Here is a 25,058-nt window from a genome sequence, read left to right as displayed (position 1 = left end):
TTCACTCTCCCTCTACCATCTATTATGTTGAATTAAATGGGTCGGGGAAAGAGGAAATGCTGGTGCTGTGCCAAGAGGCAAAGCTGGGAACTGGGTGACCAGGGTCTGTGTCACCTAGGCTTCAGCTTCCTGTCTGTGCAAGGAGAGTGTAGACCTTACATTCGACAAGTAAGACCTTTACAACATTCCAGTACACGCGGAAGGCTAGGTCGGTGTTGACCGCGGCCAGGCCTGTCAGAACCTCTGATCAGGACCCTCGCAGGTGCTGGGCTCTCGTCTACCCCGGGCCGCACATTCGAAGGCGGCCTCCCGCATACGTGCCTCCAGTAGAAGGCGGAACCACAGCTAGGACATGAGTCCTCTTGCCACACTCTGAACGCTGAGAGCTGCGGTCCACGTGGCCTAGCTGACTAGCGGACTGGGCGGAACCGCGAGGCCGAAAGCCTGCTAAATGGCTACTCACGGCGGGGAGGGGCGGAGCCTAACCCCAGATTGCCAATCAGAAACAAGCAGTCCGGTTAGTGACAAGGTAGCCGGATTCTAACTGCGGCACTTACCGAGAGAAGGCGGGGGCGGATTGCAAAAAGCCAATCAGAAGCCTGATCTCTGAATTTCACTTCACAGGCTCCTGGGCAGGGCCGGGAAAGCCCTGGTCAGCCTGGCTGCGCCCCGCCTTTCAGTAGTCTTCTCTGACTGGGCGGCGAGAGGTCTGAAGGAGCCAATCAGAAGTCAGGGTTCGCGGGGCTTGGAGGAGGGGCAGCCCGAGGCTCTGCCGCTCCCGCACAACCTCCTAGCGCTCGTGCGGGGCGCGGCCAGAGTACCCGGCTGCTGGCAAGCGGCGTCCACCGCCGGAACGTCGGGTCGTTGCTGGTGAGCAGAGGTGGGGAAAGCAGAAGCGAGCCCCAAACCTCCCCAGGGGTGGGAGGGACGCCCAGACAACTGGGAGGCTTTCTGCGAGTCTGGAGCCCAGAGTCCTCGGTCCTCCCGAAAGGGCCAGGCTCGGGCCCAACCCTCCTGAGATCTGTGTGGAGGCGCTGGCAGAGGGCAGGTGCGGCTCCTGACACTCGGAGCCAGGTGTCCCATGGGCACAATTTCTAAGGCTCCACTAGACCTCACTAATATAGTAACGTGTGAGCCTGACTAGTGTGTCCTGCTCCAGTATTTTCCTGACTCTTAGGTCAACAACCCCTTTGCAGCCCCCTCAGCCATCCCTCTTTCTCCTGGACCCTGCAGGAAGACACCAACTAGTGCATGGTTGTTGTTGAAAAACTACAGATTCTAGATTCCCTACCCCCCTCACTGTTTCATGATCCCCTTGAGGGTTAACAGCTAGCTCTGTGAGTGAAGGCAACCCTTGGGTCATTATTTAATACTGAATAAGGAATCAAGTTAGATGCTGGAAATACGGACATTTACTGGGTACGGGTAAATCTTTACCTTGAAGGGACACAGCAAAAGGGGATGCAGGAGAAGAAAGGTAGATTTGATAAATATGCTAGGGCAGAATTTGCTATACATTGTACCACTTTGGGAATGGGGAACAGGAAAGAATAAAGAATGACTTATGCCGGGTGCGGTGGCTCACGCCTGTATTCCCAGCATTTGGGAGGCCGAGGCAGGTGGATTGCCTGAGCTCACAGGTTCGAGACCAGTCTGAGCCAGAGCAAGACCTCATCTCTAAAAATAGCTGGGCATTGTGCTGGTGCCTATAGTCCCACTACTTAGGAAGCTGAGGCAAGAGGATCACTTGAACCAAAGAGTTTGAAGTTGCTGTGAGCTATAACGCCATGGCACTCTACCAGGGGTGACCAAGTGAGACTCTGTCTCAAAAAAGAATGACTTCTGGGGCGGTGCCTGTGGCTCAAGGAGTAGGGCGCCGGTCCCATATGCCGGAGGTGGCAGGTTCAAACCCAGCCCTGACCAAAAACCAAAAAAAAAAAAAAAAAAAGAATGACTTCTGTTTCTTATCTGGCATACGTTGCACAGAGTGTAGGGTGCAAGGTCCAGCCCCCCTGGTTGTAGGACAAAGGTTGTGAGGTTCTGGCACAATCCTTGCCATTGTGGAAACACTTGCTTCCTGAGGGATTTTTTTTCTTTTTCTAAGTAAAATACTATTGGCAGGATATATAAACCAACAAATCTATAGGATTTGAACTCCCCTCCTCCCTCCACACACAGGAGACATTTGGCTAAGACAGACATCTCTAATAAACATGTATCTTTCTTTGTATTTATTTACTTACAGGAGTTGACTTGATCTGTGCCATTACTTCTATGATTTGAAGTCCTTTTTTACAAAGAAAAAAGGCAAATTTAAGCTCAAAAATAAAGAAACTTTAGAAACATAGAATTTTAGAGCCAGATGGAACTTTTAAGGACGATCTAGTCCTACCCTCTTTTAGAGGCAACTTGACTAGTCCAAAGTTTCAGAGGTTAAAGTACCAGAACTGGGACGAAAATATGCCTTGTTTCTATGAGCACAGCAACTTTTATTACATTGAGCTCCTTTTGATGGCCAGAGCTGCCATCAACGTGACTTTGAACTACTGCAGAAAACAAGGCTGTCCAGAAGCTCAACAAGCCCCATTCCAGGATTTTACAGGAATGCCTCTGGACTAGGAAGGAGATTGGCCTTCACCAATTGCCTCTAAGGCTCCTTCCAACTTTTTTTTTTTTTTTTTTTTTTTTTGAGAAAGAGTCTCATTCTCTTGCCCTGATAGAGTGCCATGACATCATAACTCACAGCAATCTCAAACTCTTGAGCACAAGTGATCCTCTTGCTTCAGCCTCCTGAGTAGCTGGGACTAAAGGCACCAGCCACATACCTGGCTAGTTTTTCTATTTTTAGTAAAGACTGGGTCTCACTCTTGCTCAAGTTGGTCTTGAACTCCTGAGCTCAAGCAATCCACCTGCCTCAGACTCCCAGAGTGTTAGGATTACAGGTGTGAGCCATTGCACCCAGCCTCCTTAAGAACTTGTTATTCATATCAAATTCAGAATTATTTTTGACATCCTTAATGCTTTGGGAGTTGTAAAATTGCTCCATGATTTCACCTTGAAGTTAATGCTTCAATTCATATTCACCAGTTTACATATATCCAGGAGGAATGTTAAAAGTCCATGTGAAGTCTTAATCCCAAATACAGTGTGATAAGGTATACTGGTTCCCAGAAGTTTCAGGTGCCAAGATTGTTTTGAAACTCCGTTCAGGCCTTGTCACAGTATCTTTAGCGCACAGAATCTGAACAGGTTAACTCACTTCTGAAAGCAAAGGCTCTGGTTAGAAAAAATGCATAAAGTATAACAGATAGTAGAAACCAACCAGTAGCATAGGCGGCTATGCAAGTTCAGAGGCTGAAGAAATCACTCTGGGTAGGAGGATCAAGTAAGGCCACAGAAGGTGGCTTGACTCCTTATAATCACTGGACTCATCAGGCTGTAGTCCTGGGACTGAGGCAGGGAGGGGATCATGCAGGAGAGTCCAGTATACCTCCCTGAATGTTATTCCTTCCTTCTCACTCAAGAAAGTTTCACCTTTGCTGTGACAGACAATAGACAATAAGGGGCATTTGGCCTGATTTGGGAGCTCCAACCAAGTAGGTCCTAAGATCTACCCTTCTTCTTCTTAACCAATGTCTCAGAAGGGTTCTTTTTTTTTTTTTTTTTTTTTAAGGTAAACTTCACATTCAGCAGGAGTCACAGGTCTTAGTTTACTTAGTATTTCAGTGAAGTTATTTGTGTTTGTTTGGTTCATTTTTTGAGACAGAGTCTCACTCTGTGTCCTGGCTAGAGTGCTGTGGTGTTATAACTCACAGCACCCTTAAACTCTTGGGCACAGTGGCTCACACTTGTAATCCCAGCACTTGGGAGGCTGAGGTGGGTGGATTGCCTGAGCTCACAGGTTCAAGACCAGCCTGAGCCAGAGCGAGACCCCATCTCTAAAAATAGCCAGGTGTTGTGGTGGGTGGCTATAGTCCCAGCTACTTGGGAGGCTGAGGCAACAGGATCACTTGAACCAAAGAGTATGAGGTAGCTGTGAGCTATAAGCCATGGCACTCTACCTGGGGTGACCAAGTGAGACTCTGTCCCCCCTCCAAAAAAAAAAAAAAAAAAAAAGGTTCAGTGCCTGTTGCTCAGTGGTTAGGTCGCCGGCCACATACACGGGGCTGGTGGGTTCGAACTGGCCCAGGCCTGCTGAACAACAATGGCAACTACAACAACTCTGTCTCCAAAAAAGAAAAACAAAAACTCTTGGGCTTGAGGAACCTTCTTGCCTCAGCCTCCCAAGTAGCTGGCACTACAGTCACCCGCCACAACACCCAGCTAGTTTTTCTATTTTTAGTGGAGATGAGGTCTCAATGTTGCTCTGGGACGTCTCATGCTTGCTCAGGATGGTCTCCAACTCCTGCTCAGATGATCTATCCACCTTGGCCTCCCAGAATGCTAAGATTACAGGTGTGAGCTACCCTGCCCAGCCTTAAGTAAAGTTTTGATAAATGTATATGCCTGTGTAACCAAAACCAAGTAAAGACACAGATTATAGAACATTTTCCTCTCAGAAGGTTCTCCTGTGCCCCATCCCTTTCAGAAGCAACAGCTCTACTCTGTATCCCATGAACAGCAGTCAAAATCATACCTTAAAATGTACCTCACCTCCAAAATGTTCTCAATTATTTACAACTTAGTATGAAGGAAAGATTAGAATACAACTATTTTGGGGGAAAGAGGGAGGTGAGATTGTAAGGATCTTTGGATTGTAAAACCAAATATTTACATCCTGAAGGATGTTCAGAAGCCTCACATGGTCTTTCACTGATACCTGGGAACTCTGGAAATAAGCCAAGAATGTGGAGCTGAGAGTGGGATTATCAGGTTAAAAAAAAAACAAAACAGTGCCCTCTAATTCAAATCTATCTTCTTTTTTTTTTTTTTTTGAGACGGAGTCTCACTTCGTCACCCTTGGTAGAGTGCCATGACATCACAGCTCACAGCAACCTCAAACTCTTGTGCTTAAATGATTCTCTTGCCTCAGCCTCCCACGTAGCTGGGACTACAGGGGCCCGCCACAACACCCGGCTATTTTTTTGTTGCAGTTGTCATTGAGGTTTGGCAGGCCTGGGCCAGGTTCGAACCCGCCAGCCCCAGTATATGTGGCCAGTGCCCTTGCCGATGAGCTACAGGTACCCAGCCTCAAATCCATCTTCTCAGAAATACCTTTCCTTAGGCTATAGTAGTTTCTCTCCCCTCTCTGTGTCATAGTTTTGGCAGTTATTAATTTCATTGACCAAAAACTCAAATGTAACTTTCCTTTTCGTAACTGATCTTAATTCTTGTTTCAAGCCTCTATTCCTCTTAGCAGTAGAAAACATACTCTTTACAAATTAAGGTGAACTCAGTTACTTAAGTGTTAGTTCAGTCATTTCAGGTTTATACTTAAGTCCAGGCTTTCTTTGACATTGAGTCACTTTATTATTTACTGCCTTATAACTTGTTTTGAGCCGCTTTTAATTTTTTGGTTATTTAGCATATCTGTGACTGTGAGTTAACTTTTTAGATGTTACAGCACCCTCAGACCTTATCTCCCACAGTGCCTCACACAATACTTTGCACATTGGTTCACATTTTTATATTTGAAATATATGTGATAAGGTAGCTGGTGATCCTTATAATTTCACAAAACTGTGACTAGAGGATCACCGCATTTAAATTTAACTTTTAACCCAAGACTGATGGTAACCTAATCACACTTGATCTTAGCCAAAAGGCCGAGAAGCAATGATGGTAACCTAATCAAAAGGGCATGATCGTGGATTAGGAGTCTGGAGAGCTGCGTTTTGTAATTTACTATGTAACTTTGGGCAAGTCATGTAACCTTAGGACCTATATTTCTCCTGTAAAGTTGATGAGGAGGAAGAAGGATTGGGCAAGATGATACTAAGGTACTTTCCTGATCTGTGTTTTATCCCTGGGAATATACCTTCAGTTGGTGCATTCAAACCTGGTCTAGGCCAGCTAACCAATTAAAAAATTATTTATGGTGGCCAGGTGCAATGGTTCACACCTGTAATCCCAGCACTTTGGGAGGCCAGGAGTTTCAGAACAGCCTGGACAACATGGCAAGACCCTGTCTCTACAAAAAATAAGAAAAATCAGTGAGGTATGGTGGTGACCACCTATAATCATTGCTTCTCAGGAGGCTGAAGGCAGGGGGATCACTTAAGCCCAGGAGTTTGAGACTGTAGTGAGCTACAGTTATATCACTGTAATCCAACATGGGCAACAGAGTGAGACCTTGTCTCAAAAAAAAAAAAAATTATAGTACATGGATTTTTATTCATATGCCAAAACAGCTGCTTCTTGGTCTTATTTACTGAATTGATTTTTTTTTTCAATTTTATATGTAAAAATTAATAATCAAAAGAAATACAGGCTTGGTTCACCTAGCACAATGGTTATGGCACCAGCCACATACACCAAAGTTGGTGCGTTCAAACCTGGCCTGGGCCAGCTAACCAACAATGACAGCTGCAACAAAAAATAGCTGGCATTGTGGCGGGCGCCCATAGTCCTAGCTGCTTGGGAGGCTGAAGCAAGAGAATCGCTTAACCCCAAGAGTTTGAGGTTCTATGAGCTGTGATGCCTCTGCACTCTACGGAGGCCAACATGGTGAGACTCTGTCTCAAAAAAAAAAAAAGAAAAGAAAAGAAAAAGGAAATACAGGATCAGTATAGAAAAACATTATTGGTCTATCTTGAGAAAAAAAATCATTTAAATAAATATATTTATATGTCCCCTTTTTGGTTTGTCTTTTTATTCCCCTAGACATGTCAAGTGGGATTGATCAACAATCACAGGTTCCTTCCAAACCAACTTTTGGTGAAGTACAAGCCTGTGCATTAGTGGAATCAGTATTTGGGTTTAAAGTTTCCAAGATCCAGCCTCTTCCTAGCTATGATGACCAAAATTTTCATGTATGTACTTCAAGAACCAAGGACACTACAGACAGCCCAACTGAATATGTCCTCAAAATCAGCAACACCGAAACTAGCAAAAATCCAGACCTGATTGAAGTGCAGAGTCACATCATCATGTTTCTGAAAGCAGCTGGCTTTCCAACAGCCTCTGTGTGTCAAACTAAAGGAGACAACATTACTTCTCTCGTGTCTGTAGGTAAGAGGCTGACCAATTTGCCAGTCTGTCACCTGTCCATGTATATTACTGCATTTGGGCTACAAGTAGAGATGTCAATAACAGGTTTACAATTCCAAATGTACACTGGTTATTTTTTCAGTGTTTGGGAGAAGCCACAGAATCGCCAAGGTGGAAATTGGGTTTCTGATGTAGAAACGTTTAGAGCTGAATCTGGTGTAAATTTCTGCTTAGAAAGAGGTGCTTATGGTTAGTAACTAAGGGGACTTGTTGGCATTAGGGGAACATTTTAGGAGGGGTTTAAATCACAAAAATAATTAAATATTTTTATGCAGTCAGACCAGCACATTCTGCTGTTGAGATATAGTAGAAAAAACATAAGACTAAAAATTAGGAGTAATTAGATCCCAGCTCTGTCATTATTCTTTATGTAACCTCAGGCACACCACTTATCATTCCTAAAGCTACACATTCTCATTTAAGATGGTCCTTTTCACCTCTAAATGCTAAAATACTAAGATGTACCTAATTCAGGTCTCTAAGCAACAATCTAAAATCCACCTCTTTTAATTTTTTTAAAGGTTTGAAATCCTAGCCATGTTTTTCTCTCTTCATTGTTCATCCTTTCTTTTTTAATTTGCATTGCTTCAAATACCTGAGGCCTGTTATGGTCTCTGAGAAATGGTTGTGGTCCTGTGTTGCAAACCGAGGCTGTAATTCAATTTGCTCCTGAGAGGTCTGTGATTCTAGAAATCGTTTCTTTGTATCTCTGTCTGCAGTTGTAAATTTATGAAAGAGTGTGTGTTTCTGCATTTATTTACCATAGTGGGTAATTTCTGTATAGAGGTAAGGCCAGCAGAGTTGGGCTATAGTTTTGGTACAAAAATGGCTAATTCCAATGGTGTTAAGGTTGTCACTTCTACCTACTTGCTTCATCCACTCAGGTCTGCCTTAGAGAATCCCTCTGAGTTGTTTTAGGTTAGCACATGTTTTTCTTTTGTTCTGTAATTTCTGTTCTTTTCAATAATAATCACATAGCTTACATAGGACAGAGCTGGATTCTGAAATTCCTGATTTCTCGGGGTGGCGCCTATGGTTCAAGGAGTAGGGCGCCGGTCCCATATGCCAGAAGTGGCAGGTTCAAACCGAGCCCCGGCGAAAAACCAAAAAAAAATAAAATAAAATTCCTGATTTCTAGTTTTATTTTTTCTACTATATTATATCATACTTGAATGGCTTCTAATTGCTTGTCTTTGAGAATAGTTGACAGGGTATATCATTCCATCCATCTAGATAGTGGCTCTGAAGTCAAAAGCTACTTGGTGAGGCTGCTGACTTACCTCCCAGGAAGACCCGTAGCTGAGGTTCCGGTCAGCCACCAGCTGTTGTATGACATTGGAAGGCTAGCTGCCAAACTGGATAAGACACTGGAGGTAAGATTTGGGGTTTCATTTTGTTTATAAGGAATTTTTTCTTTTTTTTTTTTTTTAGAGATAGAGTCTCACTTTATCGCCCTTGGTAGAGTGCTGTGGAGTCACAGCTCACAGCAACCTCCAACTCCTGGGCTTAGGCGATTCTCTTGCCTCAGCCTCCCCAGTAGCTGGGACTACAGGCACACACTACAACACCCGGCTATTTTTTTGTTGCCGTTTAGCCAGGGCCCAGTTCGAACCAGCCACCCTCTGTATATGGGGCTTGCGCCCTACCTACCGAGCCACAGGCACTTCCCTATAAGGAATTTTTATTTGTTATTTCAGTCTTTTGTTTTGTTTTATTTTTTGAGACACAGTCTCCAGCTTTCACCCTTGGTAGAGTACCATGGTGTCACAGCTCATGGCAACCTCAAACTCTTGGGCTTAAGCAATACTCTTGCCTCGGTCTCCCAAGTAGCTGGGACTACAGGCCCCTGCCATAACGCCCAGCTATTATTTTTGTTGTAGTTGTCATTGTTGTTTAGCAGACCCAGGCCCCGTTCGAACCCCCCAGCCTTCGTGTATGTGGCCGGCGCCCTATCCACTGAGCTATGGGCACCGAGCCTGTTATTTCATTCTTTAAAATATTCAGGATTGCATGCCTGTAATCTTAGCACTGTGGGAGGCTGAGGCAGGTGGATTGCCTGAGCTCAGGAGTTAGAGTGAGCCACTATCTCTAAAAAATAGCCAGGCATTGTGGCAGGTGCCTGTAGTCCCATCTACTCGAAAGGCTGAGGGAAGAGGATCATTTAAGCCCAAGAGTTTGAGGTTGCTGCGAGCCATGATGCCACGAAACTACCAAGGGCAACAGAGTGAGACTCTTGTTTCAAAATAAAAACAAAAAAAACCCAAAAAACTTAGGATCTGATTTTCTTTCTATGTGTGGTGCTTTTAAGGTGTGTTATAAAGGGAATGGGGCACAAAATGCATGAATTTTACGACAGGCTACCTTCTGCCCAGCTCTGTGCTTTACTGGCATATTGGCAAAATTACTTCAGTTTTAGAAATTATATTTTTCATGCTGTTCACTGAAAATAGTCTATATTCACAAACTGAAGCCTGAAGTTTTCATGCAAATAAGATATAATTAGCTGGAGCTCTGTATGAAGCAATAGCTAAGCTGCAAATGGGTTAAAATGACTTGTTTTGTCCTATAGAAGTAAATCCTATATGACAGGTATTTTTTAGACACACCCATAAAACATCTATCTTTATTCAACAAGCACTGACTGAGTACCTTTTCCATGCCAAGTACTGAGAGAATAATAAGACACAGGCTCTGTCCCAGAATCTGTTCCAGGGGACAGATAAATGCTTTAGAAAGTAATTACAGGGCGGCACCTGTGGCTCAAGGAGTAGGGTGCCGTTCCCATATGGCAGAGGTGGAGGGTTCAAACCTAGCCCCGGCCAAAATTAAAAAAAAAAAAAAAAAAAAAGAAAGTAATTACAACACTGGGCACTGTACTGTGGCTCACGCCTATAATCCCAGCTTTTTGGGAGGCCAAGGTGAGAGGACTGCTTGAGCCCAGGAGTTCAAGACCAGCCTGGGAAACATAGCAAGACCCCATTTCTATAAAAATTACTTGGGTATTGGGCGGCACCTGTGGCTCAGTCGGTAAGGCGCCGGCCCCTCGGTGGCGGGTTCAAACCCGGCCCTGGTTGAACTGCAACCAAAAAAAAATAGCTGGGCGTTGTGGCGGGCGCCTGTAGTCCCAGCTACTCAGGAGGCTGAGGCAAGAGAAACGCTTAAGCCCAGGAGTTGGAGGTTGCTGTGAGCTGTGTGATACCACGGCACTCTACAAAGGGCCATAAAGTGAGACTCTGTCTCTACAAAAAAAAAAAAAAAAAAATTACTTGGGTATAAACCTGTAGTTCCAGCTTCTCCGGAGGCAGGAGGATCTCTTGAGCTCAAGTGTTTCAGGCAATAATGAGCTATGATCACACCACTGCACTCAGCTTGAGCAACAGAGCGAGACCCTGCCCCTCCCCCAAAATTTACAGTTTATGAGTAAAACACTTCTAATCACTGACTAAATCCTGTCAGTTCTGCTTCTCAGATGTCTCAATATTCTGTCTCCTTCTCTCCATTCCTCACTCAACCATCCTAGTTTCCCTGAAGTACTGCTATAGCCGCCCTATATCTAGTTTTCTTTTTTCTCCACTATATTCTTTACATCAGTCAAGAGTGACTTTTTGAAATTACCCATCTGACTGTGTCAGTTCCATGGTTAAAACCTTTCAGTAGCTTCTCACTGCTAACTAGGTAAAGTCTTCAGTGTGGTGAACAAAGCCTCTCATGGTCTCATCCCTGGGCGGCCTCAGCCCTGCTCCCTCCCCAGCCTGTGGCCTGTGTCTCCCTTTTCATACAGTTCTCACCAGCAATATATCAGTAGAAGGTGTTGTAGTTCCCTGAATGTGCTCTTCTGTTTTAGGTATCTGAACCTTTGCATATACCATTATCTCCATTAGGATGCCCCCTTCCCCTGCTTCAGAAGACTCCTTCTTACCCTTCAACACATAGCTCCCCTGTCACCTCCTGTGTGAAATTTCCCCGACCCTGTCTCCTCCCTGCTGCACAGAGATGACTGCTTCCTTCTCTTTGCTACTTCTGATCCTTATCCATCCTTTTATCTCTGTATTTACTATACTATGTTCTGGTTATTGCTTTGTAAAAAAAGTCACACCCAAATGTACTGACTTAAAACAATAATGATTTATCTCTCACGATTCTGTGGGTTGACCAAGCCACTCTTTTCTACTTGGTGTTGACTGGGGTCACCATGCAGCTAGATTTCATCAGGGTGCTCACCTCCAGCAGCCTTTTCTCCTCACGTAATGTTTCGTCCTGCAGGATGACCCATACATCCTTACGGTATGGCTGCTGACTTCCAAGAGAGAGGTCCAAGAGGATAAGCCCTAATATGGAAATGTTTATCAAGCCTCTCCTTGAATCATGCTACCTAATACACCATTGACCACTAACTGGGAAAAGCTACACAAGGGCATGAATACCACAGGGGTATTATAATTACTTGTTGAATAGCTGAGCTTCCTGTTACATATGCTTTATAAGATGCAGTGATCTTCTTGAGGACGATGTCTACATCTTGTTTATGATCTTCTGTCCTTGGTGTTTAGCAGGGTCAAACATATACATAGGAGGGCTTCATTTAAAAAAGTAGTATCTGGGGCTGGGCACAGTGGCTCACACCTGTAATCCTAACACTCTGGGAGGCTGAGGTGGGTGGATCGCCTGAGCTCAGGAGTTTAAGACCAGCCTGAGCAAGACCAAGACCCTGTCTCTAAAAAGAAAAAACAGCTAGGGCTTGGAGCCCATAGCTCAGTGGTTAGGGTGCCGGCCACATAACAGCAAGGCAGGCAGGTTCGAACCCTGCTAAACAACGACAACTACAACAAAAAAACATAGCTGGGCATTGTGGCAGGTGCCAGTAGTCCCAGCTACCTGGGAGGCTGAGGCAAGAGAATCACTTAAGCCCAAGAATTTGAGGTTGCTGTGAGCTATGATGCCAAGGCACTCTACCAAGAGCAATATACTGAGACTCTGTCTCAAAAAAAAAAAAAAATAGTACTATCTGATCTCTTTATTAAAAGTTAGGAATCTATAAGCAGGTAGAGAAAAGGAGGAAGGGCATTGTAGCTAAAGGAAAAGAACATGTGAAAAATCATTGCACTACAACATCCACATTCCAGAACATCTGAATAATTCATAATAGGAATTGTACTTGAAACAGACAGGGGATAAAGTTGAAAATGTAGGGTAGAGCCAGATTATGAAATATAATATAGGATACTAGGGAGTTTAGATTTTGTCTTAGGGAAAGTAAGGGGCTTTGAAAGGTTTTCAGTAGGCAAAGATTTCTAATGTATATCACTCTAATTTATATCCTGTCTGCCATTATGATGGGTAGATTGGCAGAAAGCCAGGCTGAAGGCAGGGAGTATGCCAGCGAGCACAGTAGTCAGGTAAAAGCTGATTGAGGGCTTGAACCAAGAAAAGATTCAAAACGTATTTAGGAGGCAGAGCATCTGGATTGGTGGTTGATTTAACATTAAGCTTATGTGAAAAGGAACGTTGAGCAAGACTGATGGCTTCCAACCTGTCCTGCTGGGACACAACCCCATTCTGAAGAAGGTAAGGTACACCCTGGTATTAGTCAAGGGAAAACGTTACAGCCAGGAACTGAAGCAAGGAGCTGAAGGAACGGGCAGAGGGAAAAAACAGGGCCAGGGAGCGTTGAGATCTGTGGAAGCTAAGGCTTCTCACCATACACAAAGCATGTCGGCCTCTCCTCCCTTCATGTTGTGTTCCTCCAGTGACTCTAGAATCGGCCTGCCTGCTTCCTTTATATCTGGCTGGAGCTGTATCTTTTTCCTTTTTCTTTTCTATTAACTACTCAACATGGTAGAATGGCCAGAGCTGTAGAGAGAGAAGAAAAGTAGAGCCTTAACAGGAATCAAGTGAGAGATGGGACAGAACTGGGAACTCTACCCAGGTTGACAAAGTGAGACTCTGTCTAAATAAATAAATGTATTACATATACATGGTAAAATTACATTACATATACACCGTAAAATTTCCAACAATACTGAAAGGTTGTTCTCCTCTCTATCATCATCTCCATTCCTAGTGATAATCCCCTTCTCCAAAAGTAACAGCTCCTAACAGTGTTTTCAGTGTTCATCATGCAGAGTATTTTTGTGATCATTAGTGGCATTTAACATAAAAGATGGTAAGGAGATTCAAAACCTTGTCACGTGAGGAATAATTGAAGGAACCAGAAAGGTTTAATTTGCAGAAGAGGACTCTGAGAGAATAGAAGTGCTGTCTTCAGAAATCTGGAGGACCAATCCTATTGCAGATGCCCTGGAGGTCACATTTGGAACCAGTGCCATGAACACTATCGCAGAGGCAGATTTGGTTCAGCAAAAGAATGCAGAGCTACCTCAATGGTGCTTCTCATGGGGAGTATTCAAGGGGCTACAGAACCACGCAGTGAAGATATGATAGTGACAACACAAGCATCAGGGGAAGGTTTTCAAACTTTAGGTCATGTTAGTGAAATCACAATTACAAGATCATTTGGGGGAACTTTTTTTAAAAAAAGAAATAGAAGACAATGTAAAACACCAGAATATGTCATATGTAATGATCTGAATACTGTTTACCGAGACTTTTGTATTTTTATTTTATTTATTTGTTTGTTTATTTTTGAGACAGAGTCTCACCCTTTGCCCAGGCTGGAGTGCAGTGGTGTCATCATCCTAACTCACTGCAGAGTCAAACTTCTGGGTTCAAGAGATCCTCCTGCCTTAGCCTCCCAAGTAGTTGGGACTACAGTCATGTGCCACAATGCCTAGTTAATTTTATGGTTTTTATAGAGAGGAAGTCTCACTTTTGCTCAGGCTCATCTCAACCTCCTAGCCTCAAGCAATCCTCCTGCCTTGCCCTCTCGGAGTGCTAGGATTACAGACAAGAGACACCATGCCTGGCCAGGACTTTTTCTTTATATGTTCATGCCTCTATATACACTGGGTTGTGATATATATACTGGTTGTGTGTGTGTATTTAAGAGGTGAAGTCTCACTCTGTCGCCCAAGTCAGAGTGCAGTGGTCATGGCTCAAACTCCTGGGCTCAGGCAGTCCCCTTCCTCAGCCTCCCAAGAAGCTGGGATGACAGGTGCTCATCACCATGCGTGGCTAAAATTCTCATTTTGTATAGAGACAGAGTCTCACTCTGTTGCCGAGGCTGATCCTAGACTCCTGGGCTCAAGCAATCTTCCCACTTTGGCCCCCAAAAGTACTGGGATTAGAGGTGCAAGCCACATGCCCAACCTATGATGTGTATATTTTTTTCTACAAGTCATGGTTAAAAAATTTGAAAGATACTCCATTGGGTGACCACCCAGCCACCTTTTATCACTCACTCTGTGAAAGAGGTCTGAACTGTAAGTCAGAAGACCCATGTCCTTCCTCACTTCCATGGTGACTAGTCATTATCCCTCTCTCAGTTTCCCCTCTTGTCCAGCAATGGTCAGAGTCACTTAGAACTTTAGACAGAGTGCTCAAAGTCTAAAGGCCCTTCCAATTCCAGAACTTTTTATTCTAAGAACATCCATTTGTTGATCAAATGTTGCTTGAGCAGTGCCTTCACCATACCAGGCACAGTTCCAGGTGTGGGGGTACAACAGTGAGCAGACATAAAACAAAGCCCTTGCTTCTTTGTGGAGCTTATATTCTAGTGAGGAAAGACAGTAAACTAAGTTAAGGGAATTATGGCAAATGCTAGACAACATAAGCACTAAGAAAAAATAAGCAAAGAAGAGGGATACAAAATACTCGAGAAAGGGTTGAAACTATTTTTTTTTCTTTTTTTGTAGCAAATTTTGCCTGATAAGGGTTGAAATTCTAGATGGAGTAAGTGAGCAGGCAGTTCTCACAGAAAAGGTGTTTTTTGAATAAAGACCATGTAGATACCTAGGGAGAGCATCCTGGAAGAAACAGCAGATACAAAGGGCCATGAGGTAGGAACATGCCAGTCATGTTCCCTGAACAGGTGGGAGGCCAGTGCAGTTGGAGCAGAGAGCAGAGTGAGCAAAGGTAGAAGATGAAGATGAGGTGGGGGTGCGGGGAGGGTGTCAGATCATGTGGGTGAGAACAGAGTTCTTTAGAGTTGCCTCTCATTCCTCCGTAAGCTGTGGATGTCTTTTTTTTTTTTCTCTCTCTTTCTTTTTTGAGACATAGAGTCTTACTATGGTCACCTTCAGTAGAATGCTGTGGTGTCACAGCTCACAGCAACCTCAAACTCTTGGGCTTAAGTGATTCTCTTGCCTCAGCCTCCCCAGTAGCTGGGACTACAGGCACCTGCCATAACGCCCAGCTATTTTTTGGTTGCATTTGTCATTGTTGTTTTAGCAGGCCCTGGCCGGGCTTGAACCCGCCAGCCTCGGTGTATGTGCCTGGCACCATACTCACTGAGCTACGGGTCTGAGTCAGCTATGGATGTCTTCATACAATTCTGAGGATCAAGTGAGATGGAAATGTGCTCCCCTAACTATGAGGTCCTTTATAAATATGAAGGTCTTACTGTATTTTGTGGATTAATGTAAATGGAGCAATTCAATGACCATGAGGAAATGCCAGCTGTCTCCATCAGGCACTCCCAGGTCTCTTTGAAGCACACAGCAAATCTCTCAGTAGTAGTTACTCTGTCAAGCAGCTAAGAGTTTCTTGCTCTTGATTTAGAAATTCCATCACCCAAAGTTAAGTAGTCTTCAGCGGAAGAACTTCATCTGGAATCTGAAAAATGTTCCTCTTTTGGAGAAATATCTGCACACCTTGGACCAGAATCAAACTCGAGAGATTGTCGAGCAGGTCATTCAGCTATTCAAGGAGGAAGTGATGACCAAATTAAGTCATTTTCGAGAATGTGAGTATTCCCCAAGTCAAATATTTAAATTGTCAAATTTCATACTATCCGAAAAGTATGGAAGTAGAATTTAGCTTTACCAAATCTTAAAACTTTACTACATTTGTTCCTGCTATTTTATAAATAATATTTTACTTTTCTTAAAATTGCAACATTTGAAGGCTCCCTAAACTTTATGTGATACCTCCTATCTACTAAATTTGCATACTACATATGAATGAGTTACAAATTGATTATAATAGTATTTTTCATTTTTTAAACTTTTTATCAGTGACATCACACTGTGTATTATCATGCTTTTTAAATTCAGCATGTTTTTCAGATTGAGCTATATTAACATATGTAGTTCTAGTTTATTTAGATTATCAGTTTTTACTGTTCAACAGTATTCCATGATATGAATATACCAAAATTCATTTGAACATACTGTAAGTTGTCAGTCCATTCTCTTGTTGATGGAATTTTACATTGCTTCCCATTTTTTTGCTACATAGGTGATACGATAGTGAACACTCTAGTATATATCTTCTCATATATAAGGACAAGAGTCTAGGGCAGTGTTTTTCAACTCACGGAATACTTGAACCTATAGTTAAACTTCCGCAGCACACTTAAATTGTGTTGATAAAAACAATATATATAGGGGTGGCGCCTGTGGCTCAGCGGGTAGGGCGCCGGCCCCATATGCCGAGGGTGGTGGGTTCAAACCCTGCCCTGGCCAAACTGCAACAAAAAAATAGCCGGGCGTTGTGGCGGGCGCCTGTAGTCCCAGCTGCTCTGGAGGCTGAGGCAAGAGAATCGCCTAAGCTCAGGAGTTGGAGGTTGCTGTGAGCTGTGTGACGCCACGGCACTCTACCAAGGGTGATAAAGTGAGACTCTGTCTCTACAAAAAAATATATATATATACATATATATATATATATTTACTGTGCTTTGAACTTCTTTCAAAAATAATTTTGTTAATTATCTTTAAAAATTTTTGTAGCACACTTAAGATCCTTTCCCAGCAAACCAATGTGCCCTGGCCCATTCTAAAACTCCTTGCCCATCATAATAATATGATCATGTTGGGCGGCGCCTGTGGCTCAGTGAGTAGGGTACCGGCCCCATATGCCAAGGGTGGCGGGTTCAAACCCAGCCCCGGCCAAATTGCAACAAAAAAATAGCCGGGCGTTGTGGCGGGCGCCTGTAGTCCCAGCTACTCGGGAGGCTGAGGCAAGAGAATCGCGTAAGCCCAAGAGTTAGAGGTTGCTGTGAGCCGTGTAACGCCACGGCACTCTACTGAGGGCCGTACAGTGAGACTCTGTCTCTACAAAAAAAAAAAAAAAAATACGATCATGTTTATATTCTTTTTAAACATTTTTTATTTGAGTGGTATTCCTTTTCACTTTACTCATCTAATAACCAAAATCAGGTATTTGCAATGACTGCAGTCTCCACCTTCTGGCCTTTTATTGATGAGAAGCAAAAGCAAGAGCGAACACAGAAACCTAAAATTAACTGCTTTTATCCGTTTCAGAGGAAATTATTTTATTTCAAGAAAAATATAGTTTAGCCCTTCATCTCTGACTGCTTATCAAATTATTTGAATGACCTTACCTAAGAAAGAGAATGGAAAGAGGATGAACTGGGACATGAAATTAACTGTTTTCCCATGATTTTTCTACTTTCAGGTATCAATCATGGAGACCTTAATGACCATAACATTTTAATAGATTCTAGCAAGTCAGCCTGTGGAGATGCTGAGTATCACGTGTCTGGGATTTTAGACTTCAGTGACATGAGCTGTGGCTACTATGTATTTGAAGTGGCAATCACCATCATGTACATGATGATTGAGAGCAAGAGTCCTATGCAAGTAGGAGGGCATGTCCTTGCAGGATTTGAAAGTATCATCCCCCTGACAGCTGCAGAGAGGGGTGCTTTGTTTCTACTTGTATGCAGCCGATTTTGTCAGTCACTTGTCATAGCTGCACACTCCTGCCAGCTATACCCAGAGAACAAAGACTATCTCATGATTACTGCGAAAACCGGGTGGAAGCACTTACAGCAAATGTTTGACATGGGCCAGAAAGCTGTGGAAGAAATCTGGTTTGAAACTGCTAAGTCCTATGAATCTGGGATCTCCATGTGACTAGGTAAAAGTTCACATTAACCTGGGTAATTAAAAACCCAATAGGACCAAATCAAAGGATTTTCCCAAATAGTTAAAAATGAATTGATGGAATATGTTGATTGTGAATATGACAAAGCACATGAAACCTAGGTCTTCAAGCAATCTCATGACCATGTTTTAAACTACAGAAAGTACTGCATAAGCAAGCATGTCTCTCTGTGGGTGTACGTGGTATAAAACACATATATGATATTTTGAATCAGATAATCTCTAGGTCTGTTCACCCTGAGATCAATGCCTTTTTTAAATTTTGAAAGGAACATGCTATATATGTATAAATATATTCACGTATTTTAAATAGCTGGACATATGTACAGACAAACCTAGCTAACTATCATCAGTTCTATGAAACCTTCCCCGATCTCTCCTTTCTCTGGAATCCCATCGCACTATGTCTTTTCCATAACACAACACTTTGCATAATGGATCATGGTTCACAGTCATCTAGCCTGAGGGTTATAGGAGAACAGAGACCTTGTAAAATTTATTTTTACCCATCTGTTCTTCTTACACCTGCTATGGTGCCTTTCACACAGAAGAGTCTTTAAAAATATTTGCAGAATGAATGTACACTAGAAAAAGCTGGAGAAAGCACACACTAAGATGCCTTAGAAGGAAACACAGAAGGTATTCTTCAAAGAAATTTTTTTTTTCTTTTAGAGACAGCATCTCACTTTATTGTCCTCAGTAGAGTGCCGTGGCGTCACACAGCTCACAGCAACCGCCAACTCCTGGGCTCAGGCGATTCTCTTGCCTCAGCCTCCCCACTAGCTGGGACAACCAGCACCCACCACAAAGTCCGGGTATTTTTTTGTTGCAGTTTGGCCGGGGCTGGGTTAGAACCCGCCACCTTGGGTATATGGGGCCGGTGCCCTACCCACTGAGCCACAGGTGCCGCCCAATGTTGTATGATTCTATTTGTATTTTTTTTTATGAAGAAATTTTTTAACTTGTTGGAGAGGGTAGTTGAAACTGGAACTCCAGAGAGAGATGCTGGAAGACAAAAACTACGAGGAAGCAGATAAAAGACATCCAAACAAGGCTGGATCTAACCCCTGAGCCTAGACCTGAATTTAATGGTTAGCCTTCAGGCTGATACTAGGAATATCCCTGAGCAGATATTTTTATTTTATTTTAATTTTTAATTTTTTTTTTTTTTTTTTCAGTTTTTGGCCGGGGCTGGGTTTGAACCTGCCACCTCCAGCATGTGGGGCTGGCGCCCTACTCCTTTGAGCCACAGGCGCCACCCTAAGCAGATATTTTTAAATTCTCTATAATTTGTGTTTCTTTTCGTATGACCATGGTAAACTGGAGCTCACTATATACTTCGCCCTAATTATTCCACTGCATTTCCTTCACTGATTCCTCTTCCTGTCTCCCTTAGTACGATTTCGTAAATGGCTGTTTACCTATTCTTCTGGTTTTAACATTCATTTTCTACAGATAACTCAAGTCCAGAGCCCTGGCCATTCTAACACCCTTTCAATAGTTATCTCTTCCTATATATATGAATTGATTCCATATCTACATGTATCTCTTTCTATATATACACGAACAGACATTGCTTCTATACCTATCTGCCTTCTGCTAAAATAAGTGTTTTTCTGAATTTTCTTTTTTTTTTTATTTTTTTTTGTAGAGACAGAGTCTCACTTTATGGCCCTCAGTAGAGTGCCATGGCATCACACAGCTCACAGCAACCTCCAACTCCTGGGCTTAAGCGATTCTCTTGCCTCAGCCTCCTGAGTAGCTGGGACTACAGGCGCCCACCACAACGCCCGGCCATTTTTTGGTTGCAGTTTGGCTGGGGCCGGGTTTGAACCCGCCACCCTCGGCATATGGGGCCGGTGCCCTACCAACTGAGCCACAGGCACCGCCCTTTTTCTGAATTTTCTTGTATCATTAACTGTTAACTTCTCTGTCTCAATTTTCTTATTTGTAAAATTGAGGTAGTGGTACTACCTGATTTATAGAGTTGTGAGGATTTGACAAGGGAATAATGCCAGTACTTAGCACAATCCTTCTCACATAGTTGGGACATCACAAGCATTTGCTAAACAAATCAACTATATTCCACATTATCCAAACTCAAAATATTGGAGTCATTTTTTTTTGTCTACCTCTCTCACATTCAATCATTGAGCCCTTTTGGTTTTTAGAATCATAGAATTTTAGAAATCTCTGTCTTTCCTGCCTTTTAGTTTTTAACAATATATAATAAAAGCCAACATTTATTGAGCACAAAGTATTTTACACACATTTCATTTAATCTTCACAGCCAACCCATGAAGGAAGTACTATTAGGATCAATTCCTCTTTTCAGATAAGAGCTTAAAAAGTTGAACTAAATGGATTAAAGAGATTCCATTGTTTAAATCAGGTCTTTCTGCTGCAGATTGTGCTGTTAACCATTATGGGGGTCCTACACTACTTCCTTACACACCTCTCCCCTTACTCACAGGCACAGGCACATGTACATTAGGAGGAACAAATGAGATCATTCATATGGAAGCAGTTAGGCTTCTCAAATTTAAAAAACTGTAGTTTTTATCTACCTTAACCGTTCAGGAAATTGGGGACCAGAAAAGTGGACTGAAACTTGGGTTTTACTCCAGCCCAGTGTTTATCCTCTTCTGGAGTTTACTCCAGCCCAGTTTAAACTCCACAGATTTCCCTCTTGATTGCTTCTGCTGACATGGATTCCCTTTAACTCAACATCTGATGCAAATATTGCTGACCACTACATGTATTTCAATATTTAGATACCTGCTGCATTGCATCAATATTTTACTATTTGGTGTTTGTCCTAATTTATCTCCAATCAATCAATTCCATGTATTTTATAAACTCTTGGGTGGCTGTGATAGTTAACTTTAGATGTCAGCTTGACTGGGTTAAGGAACACCCATGACTGGAGTAAGGGATACCCAAATTACTGATAAAACATTATTTTATCTGGAAGATGTTTCCAGAAGATAGTGGCACTGAATCAGCAGGCTGAGTAAGGAAGATCCCCCCTCACCAGTGTAGGTGGGTATCATCCAGTCCACTGAGGGCCCAAATAGAATAAAAAGGCAGAGGAAAGACAATTTCAGTCTTTCTTCTGGAGCTGGAACGTCCATCTTCTCTTGCTTTCAGATGTCAGAACTCCATGTTCTTGACCTTTGGACTCCAGGACTTACACCAGTAGCTCTCTTGGTTCTCCAGCTTGCATACAGCATATTGTGGGACTTCTCAGCTTCTTTTATGTATTTCCTTAATACACCCCCTTCTATCTATCCATCCATCCATCCAATTGGTTGTTTTTCTCTGACTTAATATAGTACATACATTGAACAATTTTTTTTCATATTACCTTCAGAACATAGCACTGTATCAGGCTCATAGCAGATCCAATAAAGATCTGTTGAATAAACTGCAAGAATGAACACACTTCTACAAGTAATAAGTCCTGGGTCTTTCAACAAGTGAGGAAAAAACCCAGTTCTAGATTTAGGAATCAAATACTATATGTCTGCCGAAGACTCTTTGCTCTTGCCAAGCGTCTTTTTCTGTCCAAATTTTTATCCTCTCTGGACTACTCCAGAACTTTACTTTCTGGACCTTTTAGCCTCCCTAACCTACATAGTTCATATTAGAGGTAAATGAAAATTCTGGTTACGTATGTGTATTGGTGTATGACAATTTAACCAAAAAATTAGTTGCTTAAAACTTAAGACAGTCATTTTACTATCTTTTTTTTTTTGAGACTGAGTCTAACTATGTCGCCCTGCGTAGAGTGCTGTGGCATCACAGCTCACAGCAACCTCAAACTCTTGGGCTTAAGCCATTCTCTTGCCTCAGCCTCCCAAGTAGCTGAGACTACAGGCACCCACCACAACGCCCGGCCGTTTTTTTGTTGCAGTTGTCGTTGTTGCTTAGCATGCCCCGGTTTCTGTGGGTTATTAATTTAGATAGGCCCTGGGGTAGCTTATCTCTGCTCCGTAATGCCTGAAGCTTCAGCTAGAAAGACGTGAAGGCAAGGGGAGATTTGGTGCCTGTGACAGCTTCAATCACCTGGAGGAATCTTCACTCACCCACCTGACAGGTGAAACTGGGACCTCATCTAGGATGTTGGCCAAACACCTCTCCATGTGGCCTTTGCTTCCTCATAGCACAGTGCCTGAGTTCTGAAAACGATTATCCAAAGAAGATAGAACTGTATCACTTTTTTTTTTTTTTTTTGTGATTTTTGGCCTGGGCTGGGTTTGAACCCGCCACCTCCGGCATATGGGACCGGCGCCCTACTCCTTGAGCCACAGGTGCGGCCCAGAACTGTATCACTTTTTATGACCTACTCTTGGAAGTCACATGATACCTCTTCCATTGTAGTCACAGGTTCACCTAGATTCAGGGCAAGGGGATATAGAACTTTTCAATGGAAAGCATCAGTGGCATACTGTAAGACAAACATATTAGATGGGATATCTTCAGAGCTCATCATCCTAAAACATCACTTCAATCCTCTCATTACTGACACCAAAAAATTCTGGCATTAAAGGCACTCTACTCTCAAATGTCTTTTCCTCCTTTACTTACTATATTATCTCCTCCATTCAGGCCAGACTGAACTGTCATCTAGACTTGTCAAACTCATTCTTTTGATCTTTTGTCTCAACTGATCTGTTCTCTTTTGACCTAAGAAATCCTACCTCTCACTTAAAACATAATGATTGGGTGGCACCTGTGGCTCAAAGGAGTAGGGCACCAGCCCCGTATGCCTGAGGTGGCGGGTTCAAACCCAGCCCTGGCCAAAAACCGCACACAAAAAAACAATGATTGCGGAATTCTACAAAATGAACTAAGATGGCAGGCAGGGGCCTTCTGAGATGGCGTAAGTTACAACATCTGAGGATGTTTTTACAGTATCACCTACCTCCCAACTCATTTCCAAGCTATTAACAAAGCCCACATCCGTCAATAATTTTGCACCCAACATGAAGAGGACAAATGCCCCTGCCTAATGGACTGCTTCTTGGGAGAGACTGTCAGCAAACATTACATGTTAACCCAGACCTATGTTATGCCCAGGCGTCGCTCAAAGACCACACTGCCAGACAAGTCGAATTTAAAGAGGAGTCCTTTCATTGAAGAGGCAGCCAGTGACTGCCTCAGTGTCCCAACATGGGGTTTCTGAGAGCAGCCCCAAGTTGTCTGTGACTCTGGTTTTTATAGAGCAAAACTTTTCCAGGGGGCAAGCAAGCATTATTACAGAAATGAAAATAGCAGTTATAGGGGTAGGGGGAATCACAAGGTAGGGCCATTAGTCATTTTACCCAATGCTATGATCATGAGAGCGATTTCCTGATTTTTCTTCCTTACAAAATAGGAACAAACCACAATGTCCTAGCGGGGAAATGCAGGGAGGGGAACTTACAAGTAAAGGTCGTAAAGGGCATGAGCATAAAAAGCTATAATCACTAGGGCTGCGATGCAAATGCATTTACAGTTACACCATGGGAGGGCAAACGAGAGGAACTAGTTTTGAAGGTAAAAGGGAATAAGTAATAAAATGGAGTCAAGCTTGTTCTTTTAACATTTCAATACCACATATGGATGGTATGAAGACCACCTTAACATAATCATGAGGGTTGTCCTCATAGGGTAGTTAGTGACTTTTTACACAATACTAATAATTGTAACAGTTCTAACCGGGCACACTTAAAATACCAGGCAATGGGCAGGGGAGACAACAGGAACCGGTTTCTTTAAGCAATAAACTGTAACAACACAACAGAATGGAGTCAGGCCTGCTTTGCCTTCCCACTGATTCTCAGGAATAAGAGACAACAAAATGGAGTTAGGCGTGCTTTACTTTCATCCTAACACCTGGTCAACTTTCTTTTCTTCCCATTTTCCGTAGAGACAGAGTCTCACTTTATCGCCCTAGGTAGAGTGCTGTGACATCACAGCTCACAGAAACCTCCAACTCCTGGGCTTAGGAGATTCTTGCAATGCCTCAGCCTCCCGAGTAGCTGGGACTACAGGTGCCTGCCACAACACCCGGCTATTTTTGTTGTTGTTGCAGTTTGGCCGGCCGGGTTCAAACCCGCCACCCTCGGGATGTGGGGCTAGCGCCCTACCCACTGAGCCATAGGCGCCGCCCCTACACCTAATCAACTTTCTAGCCTGAAAAAAAAAAAAACATTAATAGTTTTTATGGGATTAAAGCTGGATAAGAAAAAGGGTGGAGAGATGAATAATGAACACAAACAAGCAAGACAACTTCGGCAAAGAAAATAAAATTCTGGGTGGCTGAGGTGGGAGGATTGCCTGAGCTTAATTTGAGACCAGCCTGAGCAAAAGGGAGACTCCGTATAGAAAGAAAAGGAAAGAGAAAGAAAAGAAAAGAAAAACCAGCTGGGCATTGTGGTGGGTGCCTGTAGTCTCAGCTACTTGGGAGGCTGAGGCAAGAGGAACTCTTGAGCCCAGGAATTTGAGGTTACTGTGAGCTATGACGCGTTGGCACTCTCTGCCCAGGGCAACAGAATAAAAAAAAAAGAAAAGAAAATGCTACTATGTATGGTGGTGGTGAAGCATTGCTTTAACTAAGATGTTGGGGAAATCCTTTCCCACATGTTGAAAAGCAGAGGAGATCAAAAAGAAAGTTCTCCCCAACACGTGAGCCCTACCATAATTTACACATCCAAAAACGCGTGGAAGCCAAATTCAAGAAGGGCGTTTATGAGAAGAGGCAGGATGAAGGGTAAAGTCAGGGCAGCAATGATAAGCAATTAATAGACCGCTCCACACTATTGCTCTCCTAGGTCTACG

At 43.1% G+C, this 25,058-nt stretch overlaps 1 protein-coding gene across 3 annotated transcripts; it reads left to right on the top strand.

Moving 5' to 3' along the window:
* The first annotated feature begins 745 nt into the window (after positions 1-745).
* Positions 746-24,735, top strand: HYKK (hydroxylysine kinase). Of its 3 annotated transcripts, XM_053594205.1 has the most exons (6): positions 814-870; positions 4,784-4,872; positions 6,823-7,170; positions 8,443-8,582; positions 15,886-16,069; positions 17,743-24,735. In XM_053594205.1, exons 3-6 carry the CDS (start codon positions 6,825-6,827, stop codon positions 18,201-18,203), a joined length of 1,131 nt encoding a protein of 376 aa, XP_053450180.1. In that variant the 5' UTR covers positions 814-870; positions 4,784-4,872; positions 6,823-6,824; the 3' UTR covers positions 18,204-24,735. The 3 variants fall into 3 exon arrangements, with proteins under 3 accessions (XP_053450178.1, XP_053450179.1, XP_053450180.1); XM_053594203.1 differs by lacking the exon at positions 4,784-4,872 and having other exon boundaries at positions 746-870; XM_053594204.1 differs by lacking the exon at positions 4,784-4,872 and having other exon boundaries at positions 759-880.
* Positions 24,736-25,058: the final 323 nt, after the last annotated feature.

The sequence above is a fragment of the Nycticebus coucang genome, chromosome 6 (assembly GCF_027406575.1).
Source record: "Nycticebus coucang isolate mNycCou1 chromosome 6, mNycCou1.pri, whole genome shotgun sequence".
Taxonomy (NCBI): domain Eukaryota; kingdom Metazoa; phylum Chordata; class Mammalia; order Primates; family Lorisidae; genus Nycticebus; species Nycticebus coucang.
Note: the sequence above shows the minus strand (reverse complement) of the source record. Positions and strands in the feature narration are given on the sequence as shown.

What these genes read in the sequence shown, in the direction of transcription:
- HYKK (XM_053594203.1), top strand. Translation starts at nt 6,825, where the DNA reads ATGTCAAGTGGGATTGATCAACAATCACAGGTTCCTTCCAAACCAACT. An exon ending in TACTTCTCTCGTGTCTGTAG is followed by an intron (nt 7,171 to 8,442) that starts GTAAGAGGCTGA and finishes CCATCCATCTAG; the next exon opens with ATAGTGGCTCTGAAGTCAAA. An exon ending in AACTGGATAAGACACTGGAG is followed by an intron (nt 8,583 to 15,885) that starts GTAAGATTTGGG and finishes CTCTTGATTTAG; the next exon opens with AAATTCCATCACCCAAAGTT.